This window comes from Alligator sinensis, unplaced genomic scaffold (assembly GCF_000455745.1).
Source record: "Alligator sinensis unplaced genomic scaffold, ASM45574v1 scaffold318_1, whole genome shotgun sequence".
Lineage (NCBI taxonomy): Eukaryota > Metazoa > Chordata > Crocodylia > Alligatoridae > Alligator > Alligator sinensis.
In genome coordinates this window covers 141,808-156,354 of record NW_005842421.1, presented here as the reverse complement: position 1 = coordinate 156,354, position 14,547 = coordinate 141,808, and the positions used below count along the sequence as shown (strand labels likewise).

Here is a 14,547-nt window from a genome sequence, read left to right as displayed (position 1 = left end):
ATGGAACTGTGACTTTGAGAACTGCTGTAGATGATAAAAATATCAAATACACACACACATCTGCCTTCCCATAACTTTCCCACTAATCATCTTTAAAAGAGTCTACTATACTAGAACTCTTTTGACAGAGAGGTGCCTCCTACAGCCTCTATTGCTGCAGGTAGCTAAAGCAAGCTCTGATAATTCCCTATATTGTTTGGACCCAACAGTTGTCAATCTCTGTGTATATACACTAATGGAGAAAAGCATCAGGTCCTTTTTGTGTCCCCTCTGGAAGGACCAGCCACAATTTCAGTGCCTTCCTTCTTCTTGGCTCTGTTTGTTGTTCAGAGATTAATTAATATAATAATCTGCACTACTGACTTTAATAATCTGCAGTCCGTAAATCCTGTTGCAGATCATAGAAAGAACTGACAAAATGGTCAGTGGTTTCTTACAATGTCTCCTTGAGCTTCCCATGAACTAGTGCAGACCCTTACTTTCCCCAACCTAGGCCTGTGCCTGATAGGCATAGTCATCCCTTGACCTTATACAAAAGCTTAAACCAGCAAAGGAGTCATACTGAAACGATAAATAGGCATGTTTTAATCCAAAATTGTATACATTATGCTGCTATAGAAAATGTTTGTCCACTGGCTTCCATACAAAATGAACATGATAGAAAATTAACACCTGAATTCAAATTTAAAGATTCAAATTGAGTTGCTTTGAAGACAAAATGGGAGCACCACTTCACTCCTGATCCCTTTACTATCATACATGAAAATTAAACTCTGTCTAGTCATAATTTAGGTTGCCTGAAAGAGAGACAGACAGAAACAGAGACACAGAGAGACAGAGGATCTATGTTCTTCTTTCCAAAATCTTGCCCTTTATTTCAAAATGTTGCAACCCATGCTTTTACCTGATACATGGAATAGAATATCCCTGGAGCAAAACCTAGCAGACTAACATTGCTCTCTGATTTCACAGAGAGGAACACTACCATGACCTTTTAACAGCTTTCAGCCTAATTTTATCTCCCCAGCAAACATACATGTTTTCCCAGGTCACTACTACCCGCAGACCATCATCAGAGCTGCTGACCTAAGCTTGCTGTTCTCATTTCTTGATATAGTCTTCCAAATTTTCACTTTTTATAATGCTAATGTTTTCTCAGTGTCCCTCCCAATTTATTAAAATTACTGAGTGAAATAAAGCTGAACTAGGGTTGTCTCCAAAAGATATAAGCACAAAGTTATCCTTTATAGGTGTAAAAATAGAAGAATATATGTTAGTATGAACCTTTTCCCCTGGCTCTCACAATAGAAGCTCAGTGTAAGATTGTTAAACAGGACCTTTGCATCTCCTAAATTGTTCTTTCTTCTCCTCAGATACATGTTCTAGATGTAAATCCACCCTATAAATCTACCAGTGGCTTACACTGCCATTACTGTATTTCTTGGCCTATAAGACAGATTTCCTGTTCTGCCAAAGCAGAGTGTAGGCACAATAGAGCTGAGCACACATATGGAGCTGAATTCAGGTAGCTGCCCCAATATAAATTAGAGATGAATTGTATTAGCAATTTGTATTAGCAGCTGGTGAATGCACACACACATATATATATATGTGTGTGTGTGTATATATGTATGTATATATGTATAGATATAGTTATTAGATACAGTTATAGATTTTTTTTGAGTCTGCATTCACCAGTTTACTATCTTTTATGTGCCACATAAGTGTAATCACTACAAAGTAGACTGAAAGAGGCTAGTGATGGCCGTGGGAGAAGGTCCTCTGTAGAAATGCACACCTCACTCTGGGTATAAAGGGAACAAAGTGTAGTATTGTGAGAATGCTGCTGACAGGGCATCTGATTTTCCGTTGGCATAAAATCAAGTTAGAGCTGCTTCCATTCATTGCTAATAAATATATGGAGTTTTGCCAAATGAATCTTAGAGCCAAATTGTTCCTGAAGAATGAGAAGCATTCTCTTCATTTTAAATTCATTCTAACTGCTTTACAGTTCCAGATCCATCAGGGTGCCAAGCCAAATGGTTGGCCAGGGGTCACATTGCTTGCTAATGCAGCTTGCATCATCAACAGTTTTTTTTAAGGGGAAATGGTTTCATATGGATGATCTCATGACAGCAATTTCCAAGCCTGCCCGTGACATTTGGAAGCTAACTCTTTTAAACATTCACCTATAATTAACTAATGGTTGGGACAATGCCAATGAGGATCTCAAGATCACTCAGCGGTCTTCTATGTATTTACTGCTGAAAGAAATAGTAACTACAGCTATTGAAAAAAACACCGTTTTCTATTTTATTTACCTGAATGATGTGTTCTTGATTACTGTTTTTTCAACATTGCAAATAAATGCAAATGTTCTACACTAAGCCATACCAAATAACAGAAAACCATTAGCCCAGGGTGTTGTAGCTAACCTGTGTGCAGCACACACTGCTCTGCATTGGATTATCAGCTGTAACACTCATACTATGCTGTTAGCCAGAAAAAGGGCATATGAAAAATCACTGAAAGCTGAATCACACATTAGAACAACTAGCTACACTCCCCAGTAAAAAGATACCAATGGCCTTAGCTTAGCTCTGTCATTTCACAGTCCCAAAGTATTATATGCAGATAACACTTTGAATAATATAGTTTATTATATACTCATATAATAAAGTGGAGACTGGCCACAGTATTATACCTACATGTAAAGTTGTTAAACAAAATAAAAGCCCCATTTTAATTACAGTTCAGTTGTTAATGATACAGACAAAATGTAACAATAAAGGTTGAAAGTGTTCACCCTACCTCTCTGGCTGTAGTTGATCTTCATAGAATCATAGAAAAGTAAGACTGGAAGGGACCTCCAGAGGTCATCTAGCCCAACCCCCTGGGTGAGGCAGTCCTATCCAAACCATCCTATACAAATCCATAATATCCCATGCACCAGTACAGGCTGGGGGCTGAGTGGCTGGGCAGCACCTCTGCAGAAAAGGAGCTGGGGGTTACAGTGGACAATAAGCTGAAAATGAGCCAGCAGCGTGCCCTTGTTGCAAACAAAGCTAATGGCATCCTGGGCTGCATTGGTAGGTGTGTTGCCAGCAGGTCCAGGGAAGTGATTCTTCCCCTCTATTCAGCACTGGTGAGGCCACATCATGAGTATTGTATTCAGTTTTGGGCCCCCCCACTACAGAAAGGATGGAGACCACTTGGAGAGAGTCCAACAGAGATTACAAAAATGGTGAGGGGGCTGGGCACATGACTTCTGAAGAGAGGCTGAGAGAACTGGGCTTAGTGGCTTTAGCGTAGAGAAGAGAAGACTGAGGATTTTATAGCAGCCTTCAACTACCTGAAGGGGGTTTCTAAAGAGGATGGAGCTAGACTGTTCTCAGTGGTGGCAGATGACAGAACAAGAAGCAATGGAAGCCCCAGGGGAAGTTTAGATTAGATATTAGGAAAAACTTTCTCACTAGGAAAGTAGTAAAGCACTGGAGCAGGCAACCCAGAGAGGTGCTGGAATATCCACCTTTAGAAGTTTTTAAGATCCAGCTAGACAAAGCTTTGGCTGAGATGATCTAGTCTAGTCCTGCTTTGAGCTAGGGGGTTGCACTAGACAACCTCCAGACATCCCTTCCGACCTTAATTTTATATTAGGGCTGTGCAAAGCTTCAGTCCCTGATTCAATTTGGCAGAGATTCAGCCCAATTTGATGGCTGAATCTCCAAATCTGGATCGAATCAGGAGACCCTTTAATCTCTTTGAATCAAATCAGAACCCTCCAAATTGATTCAGAGAGATTTGGAAAGATTTGGAGATTTGGCCACTGACACAGCTTTAAATGTTTTTTCTACATACCTCAAGGTACCAGGGTGCTTGTGATTGCTGCAATGCTGGGGTGGATGGAGCATCCCACAGGAGCACGGGGAGCTCCCCAGCATGCTCGGCAGCAGACCCAGAAGTGGACCAGAAGCACTTCCGGTCCACTTCTGGGTCCACCAGGGAGCATGCGGGGGGGCCCCCATACCTCCCTGGCTCAGCGACTGCTGCCTCCTGGGTCTGGGGAGGCACCCGGGGTCCCCCTGTGTCTAATCACCAAGCCAGAGGTAGGGGGTGGGGCACAGGGGTCCTCCCAGCGCACTCCCCATCAGACCTAGAAGTGGACCAGAAGTACTTCCAGTCCACTTCTGGGTTCACTGCTGAGCACAATGGCGGGGGGGGGGGGCCCCCCCCCCCCATTGGGTGGTCCCTCTGCCCCCGCACTCCATCTGCCCCAGCATTGCAGCATTCACAAGCCACACCTGGTACCTTGAGGTATGTAGAAAAAATATTTAAAGCTATGTCTATGGCCGAATCACTGATTCTCCAAACCAGCATTGAATCTTCAGATTCGGATTTGACCGAATTGAATCGGGGACAATGATCTGAATCAATTAATCAAATCACTGTCTGCGATTCAGGCCGAATCTGAATCCAAATCGAATATGGCCCATTTCATACACCCCTATTTTCTATGATTTCTAACACAAGACACAACAACCTAACCTGCAACAGGTAAAGCAGGGGAACCATGGCAGCCAACGTCCTGCTTCTATATAAGACTGAAGTAATATACACTCAAGAGATCCCAGGTAGAGGGCCCATTTAATGTTGCAATTAAAACGATTCAACCATTTCCAAGAATGATGCTAGCAAATGGTATAATTTTGCTAATATTCATCCCCCCGCTGGAGCCCCAGAGAGTTTTCTATACTCCAGCTCCCTTAAGCATGCTTTCAGCACCAGTGAGTCTCTTATATAATGGACCATCAGAGGACCAGTCACATGTGGTGCAGCCAACCCATCCTTCTGCTCCTTATCGCTAACAAATGCCTTACAAACAGTGCATGAAGCAGGCAGCAGAACTGTTCTATTCAGGGGAATCTTTGGTTGCTCCTGTAAGGCTGCTTTATGGATGCTTGTGTAAAGCAACTACATGAGGGGACAAGGATCTGGTCTTATGAGTAAAATTTAATGGAGTTAATTTGGAAAGAAGAATTGACTTGAACATAAGGTCTAAATTCAAATCATATTTTATTAGACATGGGCTTCACCCACAAAATTTAGATCTAGATTTGAATTAAATACAATTCAATGAAATATACAAGACTGGCATTATTTGAAAATTCCCGATGTAAACTAATATCTGGGGTCAGACTTCAACCTTCCACAAAAGTTTTGCATTTGATTCAAAACCATTGATACTTTATGAAGGTTAAACGTATTTCAAAAACCCATGTCAGGTATATTTTAATGCACCTCTCTTTTTCTGGGCTCTAATGCAGACGGGGCAAAATGCCCTGAGGTTATTTCTGACCCACCTGAAAGCAGGAAGTACTTTAAATTTGCCAAGAAAAATATTTTTGCAAGATTTTCTTCTCAAATTATTTGGATTGTTTGGTGAGGATGAACTAACATTGGGAATATTTTAAAAGTCAGATAAGAAGGCCACATACTGAACACTTCCTTTTAGGGATGTAAATACCAATTTAGACAAATATCCACTTCACCTGTTGTAATTACAATGGTTAAACAATTAAACATCATGCGAAGGAGCTGAGCTGGTTTCTTTGTGGACAGCAGCGTAGAGGGGAGGAGAAGTGGGGACTAGTACCTAATACCTAGGCTCCACAGACCCCGCTGCAGCCACTTGCTGCCTCCCTGCTGCCTGCCTTGAACAGCCCAGCCTCTCTTGCAGGGAGAAAGGGTTGCCCCGAGCCCAGGTTGCTTGTGGCAGGTGGTGTTGGGGCTGCAAATGGCTACACTGAGGTCTGTGGAGCCTAACTATAGGTAACAGTCCCGCCTGCTCCTCCCTTCCTCTCTCCCATACTCCTCACTCTTGCTTGCCCTGCCACCTTCTGGTTCCTGCTGGCGCACAAAGTGACTTCCCTTCCCCGACAGACTACTCCCTGCTCCACACTAAACGATAACCAGTAATCTATAATGGGTTATCACTAGGCTTATCAGTTAAATGATTACTTGTTCAACAGTTTACATGATCCCTACTTACTTTAGGAAACCAAAAATATGGTGGCCTAAGGGACACAAATTAACCATAAATGTGGGTACAATATTAAGTTCATCACTCAGAGCCAGATTTTCATGTATGTTAAGTCTGCACTGTGCCAAAAGAGATTTAAATATGGCGGAGCTTATCCTCCGGCTACACTGGGGTTTTCTTCATCAACTTCTTCTAATCTCTAGCAGAAGAGAAGAGACATTATGGATGGGATGTACTTAACTAATTGCTGGTCCCTTGTGGCTAGAATTGGCAGAAGAGCTATTGGCAACTGGTATAAAACAGATTGGAAGCCAGTCTACAATGTATGACATACAATAAAAAAATTAAAAAACCCAGTTTTCTCAAATGGAAATAGGAATTAGAAATGCAATATGGTTATGTTACTGTAAGAAAACTGTTAAATGCATTAGTCCAAATTCATTATCTCTAGTATAACTTTGTTTACTTCATTGTAGAAGTCAGTCTGGTATAATTCATTCAATATCAGAAAAGTTAAGACAAATTTGGTTCAACAAAACATCTTCTAAAGTTCATTGGTTATTAGAGGTTGGCAAGAAATCATTGTTGAACATTGAATTAATGTTGAATGTTCCCTACCCTGCCAAAAAACACATCCTCAGGATGTGGGAAACTAAGGTTCAGTGCCTGACTGAAGGGACTATGCCTGATTCAGACTAGGAGCTTGAACTTCAGTCTTTCATACCCCAGTTGACTGATTCACCCCACAACAGCCAACAGACAAGACAGAAAGAACACCTAGCCTGTGGCAAACTGAGGTTCATGTTCTTGGGCTGAAACACGCAGAGGAGGGACTTGAATCTTAAACTCATCCATGCCAAGTAAGTGCCCTAAACACTGGGATATTGTCTATTCTGGGGCATGTGGCCTCTCCAGTTTGACTAGAAACTGCACTCTCTTCCATATGGAAAAATATATCAACGCCACAGAACCTGCTTTTGTTCCAGTCACTGGGAGCTTCACCACTGATTTTAATGGGAACACGCTGAACAAGCATTTTCTCATTATTGTTCCAAAGCTATGTTTTTCTTGTCCTACCCAAGACTGTAGGCTTCAGATCCAAGGCTGGAGGCAGCTGATCTCTTACTAAGGGCTTCAGATCCAAGGCTGTAGGCAGCCATCCTCTTACTGAGGGCTTCAGATCCACGGCTGTAGGCAGCTGAAGTCTTACTGAGGGCTTCAGATCCAAGGCTGTAGGCAGCTGAAGTTTTACTGAGGGCTTCAGATCCAAGGCTGTAGGCAGCTGACCTCCTGCTGAGGGCTTCAGATCCAAGGCTGTAGGCCGCTGACCTCTTACTCTGAGCTGCAGATTCATGATCATAGGCGAGAGATCCATAACTGTAGGCTTCAGATCCATGAGCATAGGCTGCAGATCCATGACTGTAGTCTGCTGCAGAACTGTGACGATATGCTGCAGACCCATGAGCATAGGCTGCAGATTTACGCTTCTCCTCCTTTTGGTACTGGCTTAAAGCGGATTGCAGCTCTTTGTGACGATATGAGCGGTCATAATGTTGATGGTGTTTTTGGTAGAAAGGTAAAGCCATGATGGATGCCTAAGTCAGTTTTTGCTATACTCTTCTGACTGAGGTGTGCCCAGTCTGAAAAAAGAAAAGATTAAACAGATGAGGATTCAAACCAAGCCAACCTCTCATTAATATTAACACATTATCTAAAACTTTTCCTTCATATGAAGTACAAAACACTTTGAATGATCTTCGTATGGTGTCTTCCACGTTTCAGGAAACTCACACATTAATTGATATGCTCAGAAATATTTTTATTATTGTATTTGTTCATTAATTTGCAATGTATAATTGTCTCCTAATTGTTGCTAAAAATTATTGAGGTCTTATGCGATCATCTTCCTCAGAAATTATTTAAATATGTCTTTTAAATGAAAAATATTTAAGAGGACAAAGAAACTGAAATGTTTAAATGAAGTAAAAAAAAATTTATGAAGTATTTATTTACTTCAGGTTCCAAGATTTACACACATGAAAAAATTCATTCAAATCAGCTTCAGTTTATGAGATGTTCAACTTTTTCAACAGCAAACTGAAAGCAATAAAATGTATAGTTAAGTAGAATGCTAAATTTTGGCTATAAAAAAAACAGTGGGCCCTTATTAACCAGATTCTTTTCTATGCAGTGTTAGAGAGTCAATGAACTTGCGTCCAAATTAAAAAAAAATCCTGTCAAACTCCCATCTTATTCAGCAATACAAGCTATATCTGCTGGTAAAATACAACCTCCTACTTTCCAAGTTTCATTCATTTTTATCCCCCACACCAGTCTAGAGCTTCACACAAGCTCTCTGTGAAATCTCCTCTAGATGTCACCCCTACTTAGCAGGTGTTTCTCAGAGCCTTCAGCAGATCATCACATTCCTACAGTCTCCAGCTGACCTGTGGAGTTTGAACAAGTGGAAGGCAGTTCTCACAATATGCTATTGGTTCATCAAGTTGGCACAGACAGTTGAAGATCCAGCCTTTATTTGAATAATGATTAAGTCTCCCCATGTGGTATGAAACCCAGTCAAAACCAGCTACAGCCAAAGCTTAGCAGGCTGCCTGTTTGCTATGGTTGCTTGTTGGGCTACAGCACTAGTTTTAACAACAGCCCAAGTTGCTGCACTCTTCTTATACTATGGGCTTCACACCTGAAGCCGCTCTGTTCCAGACTTTGTTCCCAGTTCCAGTCTTCTGTTCCTGCCTTAGTTGTGTTCCCTATTCCTGCTTAAACCTAGTCCTGTTTCTCCCTGTCTTCCCCTAGGAATTGCTAGCTCCTGGTCTCTCGTGTCCTATGATTTATGGATCTTGGCCCCTGACTTGATTCCTGCCTTGGGCTCTCTAGATCCTGACTCTAGTCTTTGAATTCTCTCTGACGTGGATACTGGTTTTACCTGATCTACCTTGACTGACAGAGCCTTGGTCCTAGCAGCTTTTGTTTTTTCAAAATGAAAACCGAGATTCTGTTTTGCAGAAGAAACCTTGACTCTTGTTGGTCTTACCTGTGGTTAGCTGTAAGTATGCAAGATGCAATAATCCCCTGGAATGAGACTAAGCATCTCAGCAATGAGAAAGTTCATAGAGTTGCATAACGAAGGGATATTAATTGTGGGGGGGGAATAGCTTTTCTAGTCTCTTTTCTTAGGGTGTCCCATACTTGTCCCTCATCTGGCATAAAAGCTGAACCTTGAACATTATGAAAAGAAAAAGGGATGGCTTCTTTTAATAGTCTGAAAGACAGAGAATTTATTCCCTTCTTTTTATTTCTGTTATAAAACTCACTATTTTATATTCTAATAATAAAAGATACTTAAAAAACTGGAATGGAAGAAAGAAATCCTGCTCCCAGTGAAGCCTATGGGGAATTTTAACATTGTACTTAATGGCGCCAAGATATCATCCCTTGATATTTTTAGCAGTGTTTGGATCCAATATAAATCAGCCAGTTTCTGACTTGTTCTTTTCAAGGAATAAGATAAACACTCACAAGGACTAAATTAAGCCAAAAGGGAAAAAAAAGGAAAAAAGAAGTAAACTGAATGTTTCCATGCTCACTGCCACAAATTAAAGTTTCAGAACTACATGTTGCTGATAACAAAAATGACCATTTAAGTTGCAAAATATTGACTTCATTAAGGTATTAATTCAGAAATTTTTCATTGTTAATTTTTTGGTGAAAACCTGGTCACAATGAAGTCACTAAGGATTTAGTCACTGGCTTTTGTGAAACCCAAATTTCACTTCTCATTTTTATTTTTACCTGCAAAAGGTAGCTAAGGGGAAGGCACCATCCCTTTTTCCTCCATGGTGAAAAATGATACAAACAAATCACTTAGCTTATCTTCAATGTTTCCTGTGTTCCCAATTTACTCTTTTTATTCTGTGTAAGCCTAGCAAAGCCACTGACTTTTCCAACGCATTTAAAGATTTTTTGAAGTGCTTTATAAAAGGGCAATGACATAATTGGTTATGGGAGGGAAGAAAGTTCTGATCTGAAGCTGAAACTACTTAAAAGACAGAAACATAGAAATGTAGGGCAGGAAGGGACCTCCACAGGTAATCTAGTCCAGGGGTTCTCAACCTTTTCATGGGAGAGGACTGGCCCAGCCCTCCAGCCCTGCCTGCAGTGTGCAGGGCTCAGTGGCAGGGAGTCCCACTTGTCTGAGCAGCAGCTTCATTGAGTTTTGCCCGCCGACCTGCAGCACTGCCTACAAGATGAAGGCTGCAGGGCCAGACTGGGCAGGATGCCCCCTGCCCTTGGGGCCCACATCAGTCCCCATGCCAGGGCCAAGTGAACGCCCTAAAACCTGGTGTGGGGACTGAGGTGAGTCGGATGCCGCAGACCTCCAGGTGAGGGCCATTGATCCAGTCCAACCTCCTGCCTGAGGCAGTGTCATCCCTGTCCAAACCTTATACAATTTCATTGTTAGTAAAACTGATACAACCACAAGATATAACACCCTAGGGGGACCACGGTGGCCAATACCCTTTTGCAATCAGGCTGAGGGTGCCATGTGTATGTATATGCCTATGACCGCCAGGCAGCCTGGACAGCAGCTCTTGCAGGTAAGTCTGGCAGTGAATTGAGGCCCCCATAGAGAGGAAGGGAGTTGAGCGCGGCAGGGCTGGGACTGGGGCTGCTGCCCGGCTGGGTGGTGCATAGCGCTTGGGGTCTGGGGCCACAATGCGCAGCTGCAGGGCCCTGGTGGGGAGTGGGATGGAGCCATCCAGAGGGTAGTAGGGGGATCCAGTTTCCCACCACTGCACACCCTCCTTGGGGCAGGGGGGAACACATGCACCCAGGAACTGTGCATGGGGTGGGCTACCCGCTGCGGGCTTGGGCTCCCCTCCCTGCTGCCCTCCCCCAGGGCTTTCAAAGCCTGGTGGGTGCAGCAGGGCAGAGTGGGGCTCGGTGAGGAAGCTCATTGCAGCCATTGCAAGCTCCGCACTGCCCTGGCAACCCTGTACTACTGCCCCTTGCTGCTCCAGGGCAGGCAGGGGATGTGTTGCCAGGGCAGTGTGGGGCTTGCAGCAGCCACAGTGAGCTTCCCCACCTGGCCCTGCAGTGTCATGCCATGCCCACCGGACTGCAGAGGCCCTGCGGAGAGGGTAGCAGAGCCCAGAAGCATGAGATATACTCAAAGTAAAACAACGCCATAGCTAGTCCTAGATTATTCTGGACCAATGCTTTTCCATCTGCTTCTTGAACACCACCAGTGGAGCATATCTCACACTTTCCCTAGGCAGTCTATTCCACTGCCCTACTGTTCTAACAGTGAAGTTTTTCCTGATCTGAACTTACTTTGCTGCGACTTCAAGCCACTGAACTATTTCCTAGTCTCTGCAGCAAGAGGGAAAAGGTGTTTACCCTCTTCTTTATAGCAGCCTTTTGGATATTTAAAGACTACTACCATGTCCCCTCTTAAGTGCCTTTTCAGCAACTGTTTCCTTCAACCTCTCCGCATGTGACTTGCCTTCAAAGTCCTTTATCATTTTTGCCACCTATCTCTGGACTATAACTTCTTCATGTCCCTTTTAAAATGTGGAGTCTAGATCTGCACACAATATTTTAAATAAGGCCTAACCGGTGCCAAGTAAAGAGGTGCTATTATCTCCTATGTCTTTCACGTAATGCTTCTGTTAATGAATCCCAAAACCATATTTCTGCAGCTCCATGACCCTGCAGACTCGTACTGAATCTGTGATCTACCAAGACTAGAAATAAGCTATTTGCAGGAAATGAGGGGGCTTATTTAATGGTTTATATTGCATCTGTCACACTATTTTGGTGCCAGCGGTTTTTGTTCTTCCCTACTTTTTTCAGTATCTTTCCTTCAGCACATGCAAGCAAAGGATGATATGAATCCATCTCTGATGAGGAAGAGCAAATGCAAAAAAAAGTCTGGCATTATACACTAAATGGAAAAAAAGGGGAAAGGATCATTCTGATTTCCTGCAGCAGAGAGTGTTACGGCTTCATCTTCTCCAGCCTTGTTTTCAGAACCAGCAAGGTTCATTGTGAATATTAACTGCTGGATTATTGCCCCTGTTGCTCATGGTACCCCTTCAGTTTGCATATGTTAGTGTTTAGTTCTAATAATCCAATCTCAAAAGAGATAAAGAAAAGCTAGACAATTAAAGCAGGACAATTAAAATAATTAGAAGCTGGAATAGACTTCTAGAGGAGGATAGATTTAACAAAAAAGACTGAAAAACTATTTAGTTTAGTGAAAAGACTGAATAAGAGGAGATGTGATGGATGGATATAAATTGTACCTTACACAAGTTAAATCAAATATCTCCATGTGCCACCTCCTTGCAAGAACAAGAGGTCATGCAATCAATTTAGCCATTATAGTTTTAAATGTATACAAGAAAACTTTCTTTTTCTTTGCATACACCATTAATTTATAGATCTCTCTTGTCAGAAGAAATAACTTTAGGAAAGAACTGAATGGAGTTATACATTTATCTAGATAAAAAATAAGCAGTTACACAAATAAAGATACAAACTGACATGAGATTTCAACCTTCCTGCTAATTGCCTGATGTTAGGAAGACACTTTCTTTCATAGGTGTATTATTGCATAATTGTCCATTATGAGGATTTACATCTTTCCCTGAAATATCTGCTGTTGGTTGCTGATAGGGATTGGTCAGACAAAAAAAACCACTGGTCCAGTCCAGTATGTCAATTCCTATGCTCTTTGAAAACCTACAAAAAGATCCCTGATCCTCACAAAATTTTTGGCTCCATTTTTTTGGCCCCACAAAATTTTTGGCTCCCCCTGAAATCAGGAGGACTTAAGTAGGACAGTACAGGATCCTACATCTCAATTTAATAACATGCTTAGTACCTTCTTCAACCCCATGCAGAGTTGAGTCTGTTACATGGCCATGCATGTGGATACTGGAATTCCTTCTAAAAATTTGTATAGGCTTTGTATGATTGCAGAGCCTGGTCTAGACATGCCCAAGAATCCATGTCAGAGTTATCCAAAAGTCCTAGTTTTGGGACCCTGTGCTAAGAGCTGTCATAACAAATTCCTAGATAATAAATATAGACAGTTATTCTGTGCTTATCTGTACAGCAAATACATATTGAAGAAAGATTTTATTCATAGCATATCTCTTGAGCTAGTATTCAATATGATTAGTTTGTGCTTTTAAAAGTCTGCTGAGAATAACATTTTAAAAATACTGAAATCAAAATGTTGATAAAAAGAAAACTAACAGATTTTCTTTTGATCTCAGTCAGTGTCACTTCATTTGCTTCACAAATTTACAGTAAATCCCACATAATGAGAAAATTGTTAGAAGATTATTTTCACATCCTTTCATTCCGGAGGAATTTAGACAACAAACTCCTCTTGTAGCTCCAATAACTCATGCTTCATTTGAAAGTACTACAGCTATCTGCTAGGATAGCTCAGCTGATAATAACTGAACCCCTGCTTTACTTTGTTTTGTCTCTAACTGAATGTCCGGATTTCTCCAACATGCTACCACAACTCCTTCAAACAACTGCTGAGCTCAGAAGATTAAAGGGAGCTGCCATCAGTTCGATGTTACAGATGAAGCCAGGTGATCACTTAGAAAGATTTCCTGTCTATACAGAACACTTACCAGCAGCCAAATGAAAAATGACAAATTTAAATGTCCTGAAGTGAATGAATGATAGAGAGAAAAATCCAGTAAAGTTGAATCCAGCAAAGAGGTAGTCAGGACCAGGGCTAAGGACTGGACTCCAGGGTCTAGAACAAAAATAATGCCTGTAGTCAGTGGAATGTCAGAGCCACAGTCCAGGCCTTTTATGGCCAGGAAGGCTGATAAATATAGCAGCGAGGGGGAGAGACAGATACAGATACAGCGAGCTGTCTCTATGCAAATATATGATGACGGCAGCTTCAAGCTAAGAAGTCTCCCTTTTAAGTAACCTCAATAAATTCATCCCAAAATCAATGCATCTGTCCAGGTTTTTATTGCTGAATAGAATCAGAATGAGGAAAACAAAGCAAATGGTCCCTACTGTGATCCCAAAGTACAACAGAGAAACTTTCATATGGGTAGAAGTATAGGTAGCATATTCTGAATGCCATATGGAATTCTTGGATTTCTTTTTACATCAGGTTATACTACATGATGTGCTCGAAGTAACAGGTATAGATTACAAACAGGACAGGTTCCAGTTAAATAAAAGAGAAATCAGAGAAGTAATTAATGGCAAACCTCATAAGGTCAAACAGCAGGTTCAATTAAACAGAAAATCTGTTTCTGTGCTGCGTGGACAAGGTGCTACATTTTTATCTTCTTATTAAAGATAACATTCTAAATTTAGGACATAACCTCAACCAAGGCATTTAACTGGATATAAACAACACAGTTCTAAGAGCCAACATATTTTTCTAAATTAAAGCAGTATTATCTCTACTGAAATACCAACAGAGAAATCTTCCC

At 41.7% G+C, this 14,547-nt stretch overlaps 1 protein-coding gene across 5 annotated transcripts in view; it reads right to left on the bottom strand.

Annotated features, from left to right (window-relative positions):
• MYOM1 (myomesin 1) overlaps positions 1 to 13,876 on the bottom strand; it is a 110,699-nt gene extending 96,823 nt beyond the window's left edge. For 3 of the 5 annotated variants that reach the window (XM_025211681.1, XM_025211683.1, XM_025211684.1), the window contains exons 1-2: positions 13,717 to 13,876; positions 7,118 to 7,680 (exon numbers count right to left, since the gene is read on the bottom strand). In XM_025211681.1, the coding sequence (XP_025067466.1) occupies positions 7,118 to 7,626 (509 nt within the window). In that variant the 5' untranslated portion in view covers positions 7,627 to 7,680; positions 13,717 to 13,876. The remainder of the gene's footprint in view (positions 1 to 7,117; positions 7,681 to 13,716) is intronic. The other 2 variants (XM_006030101.2, XM_006030102.2) reach the window with 1 other exon arrangement.
• Positions 13,877 to 14,547: the final 671 nt, after the last annotated feature.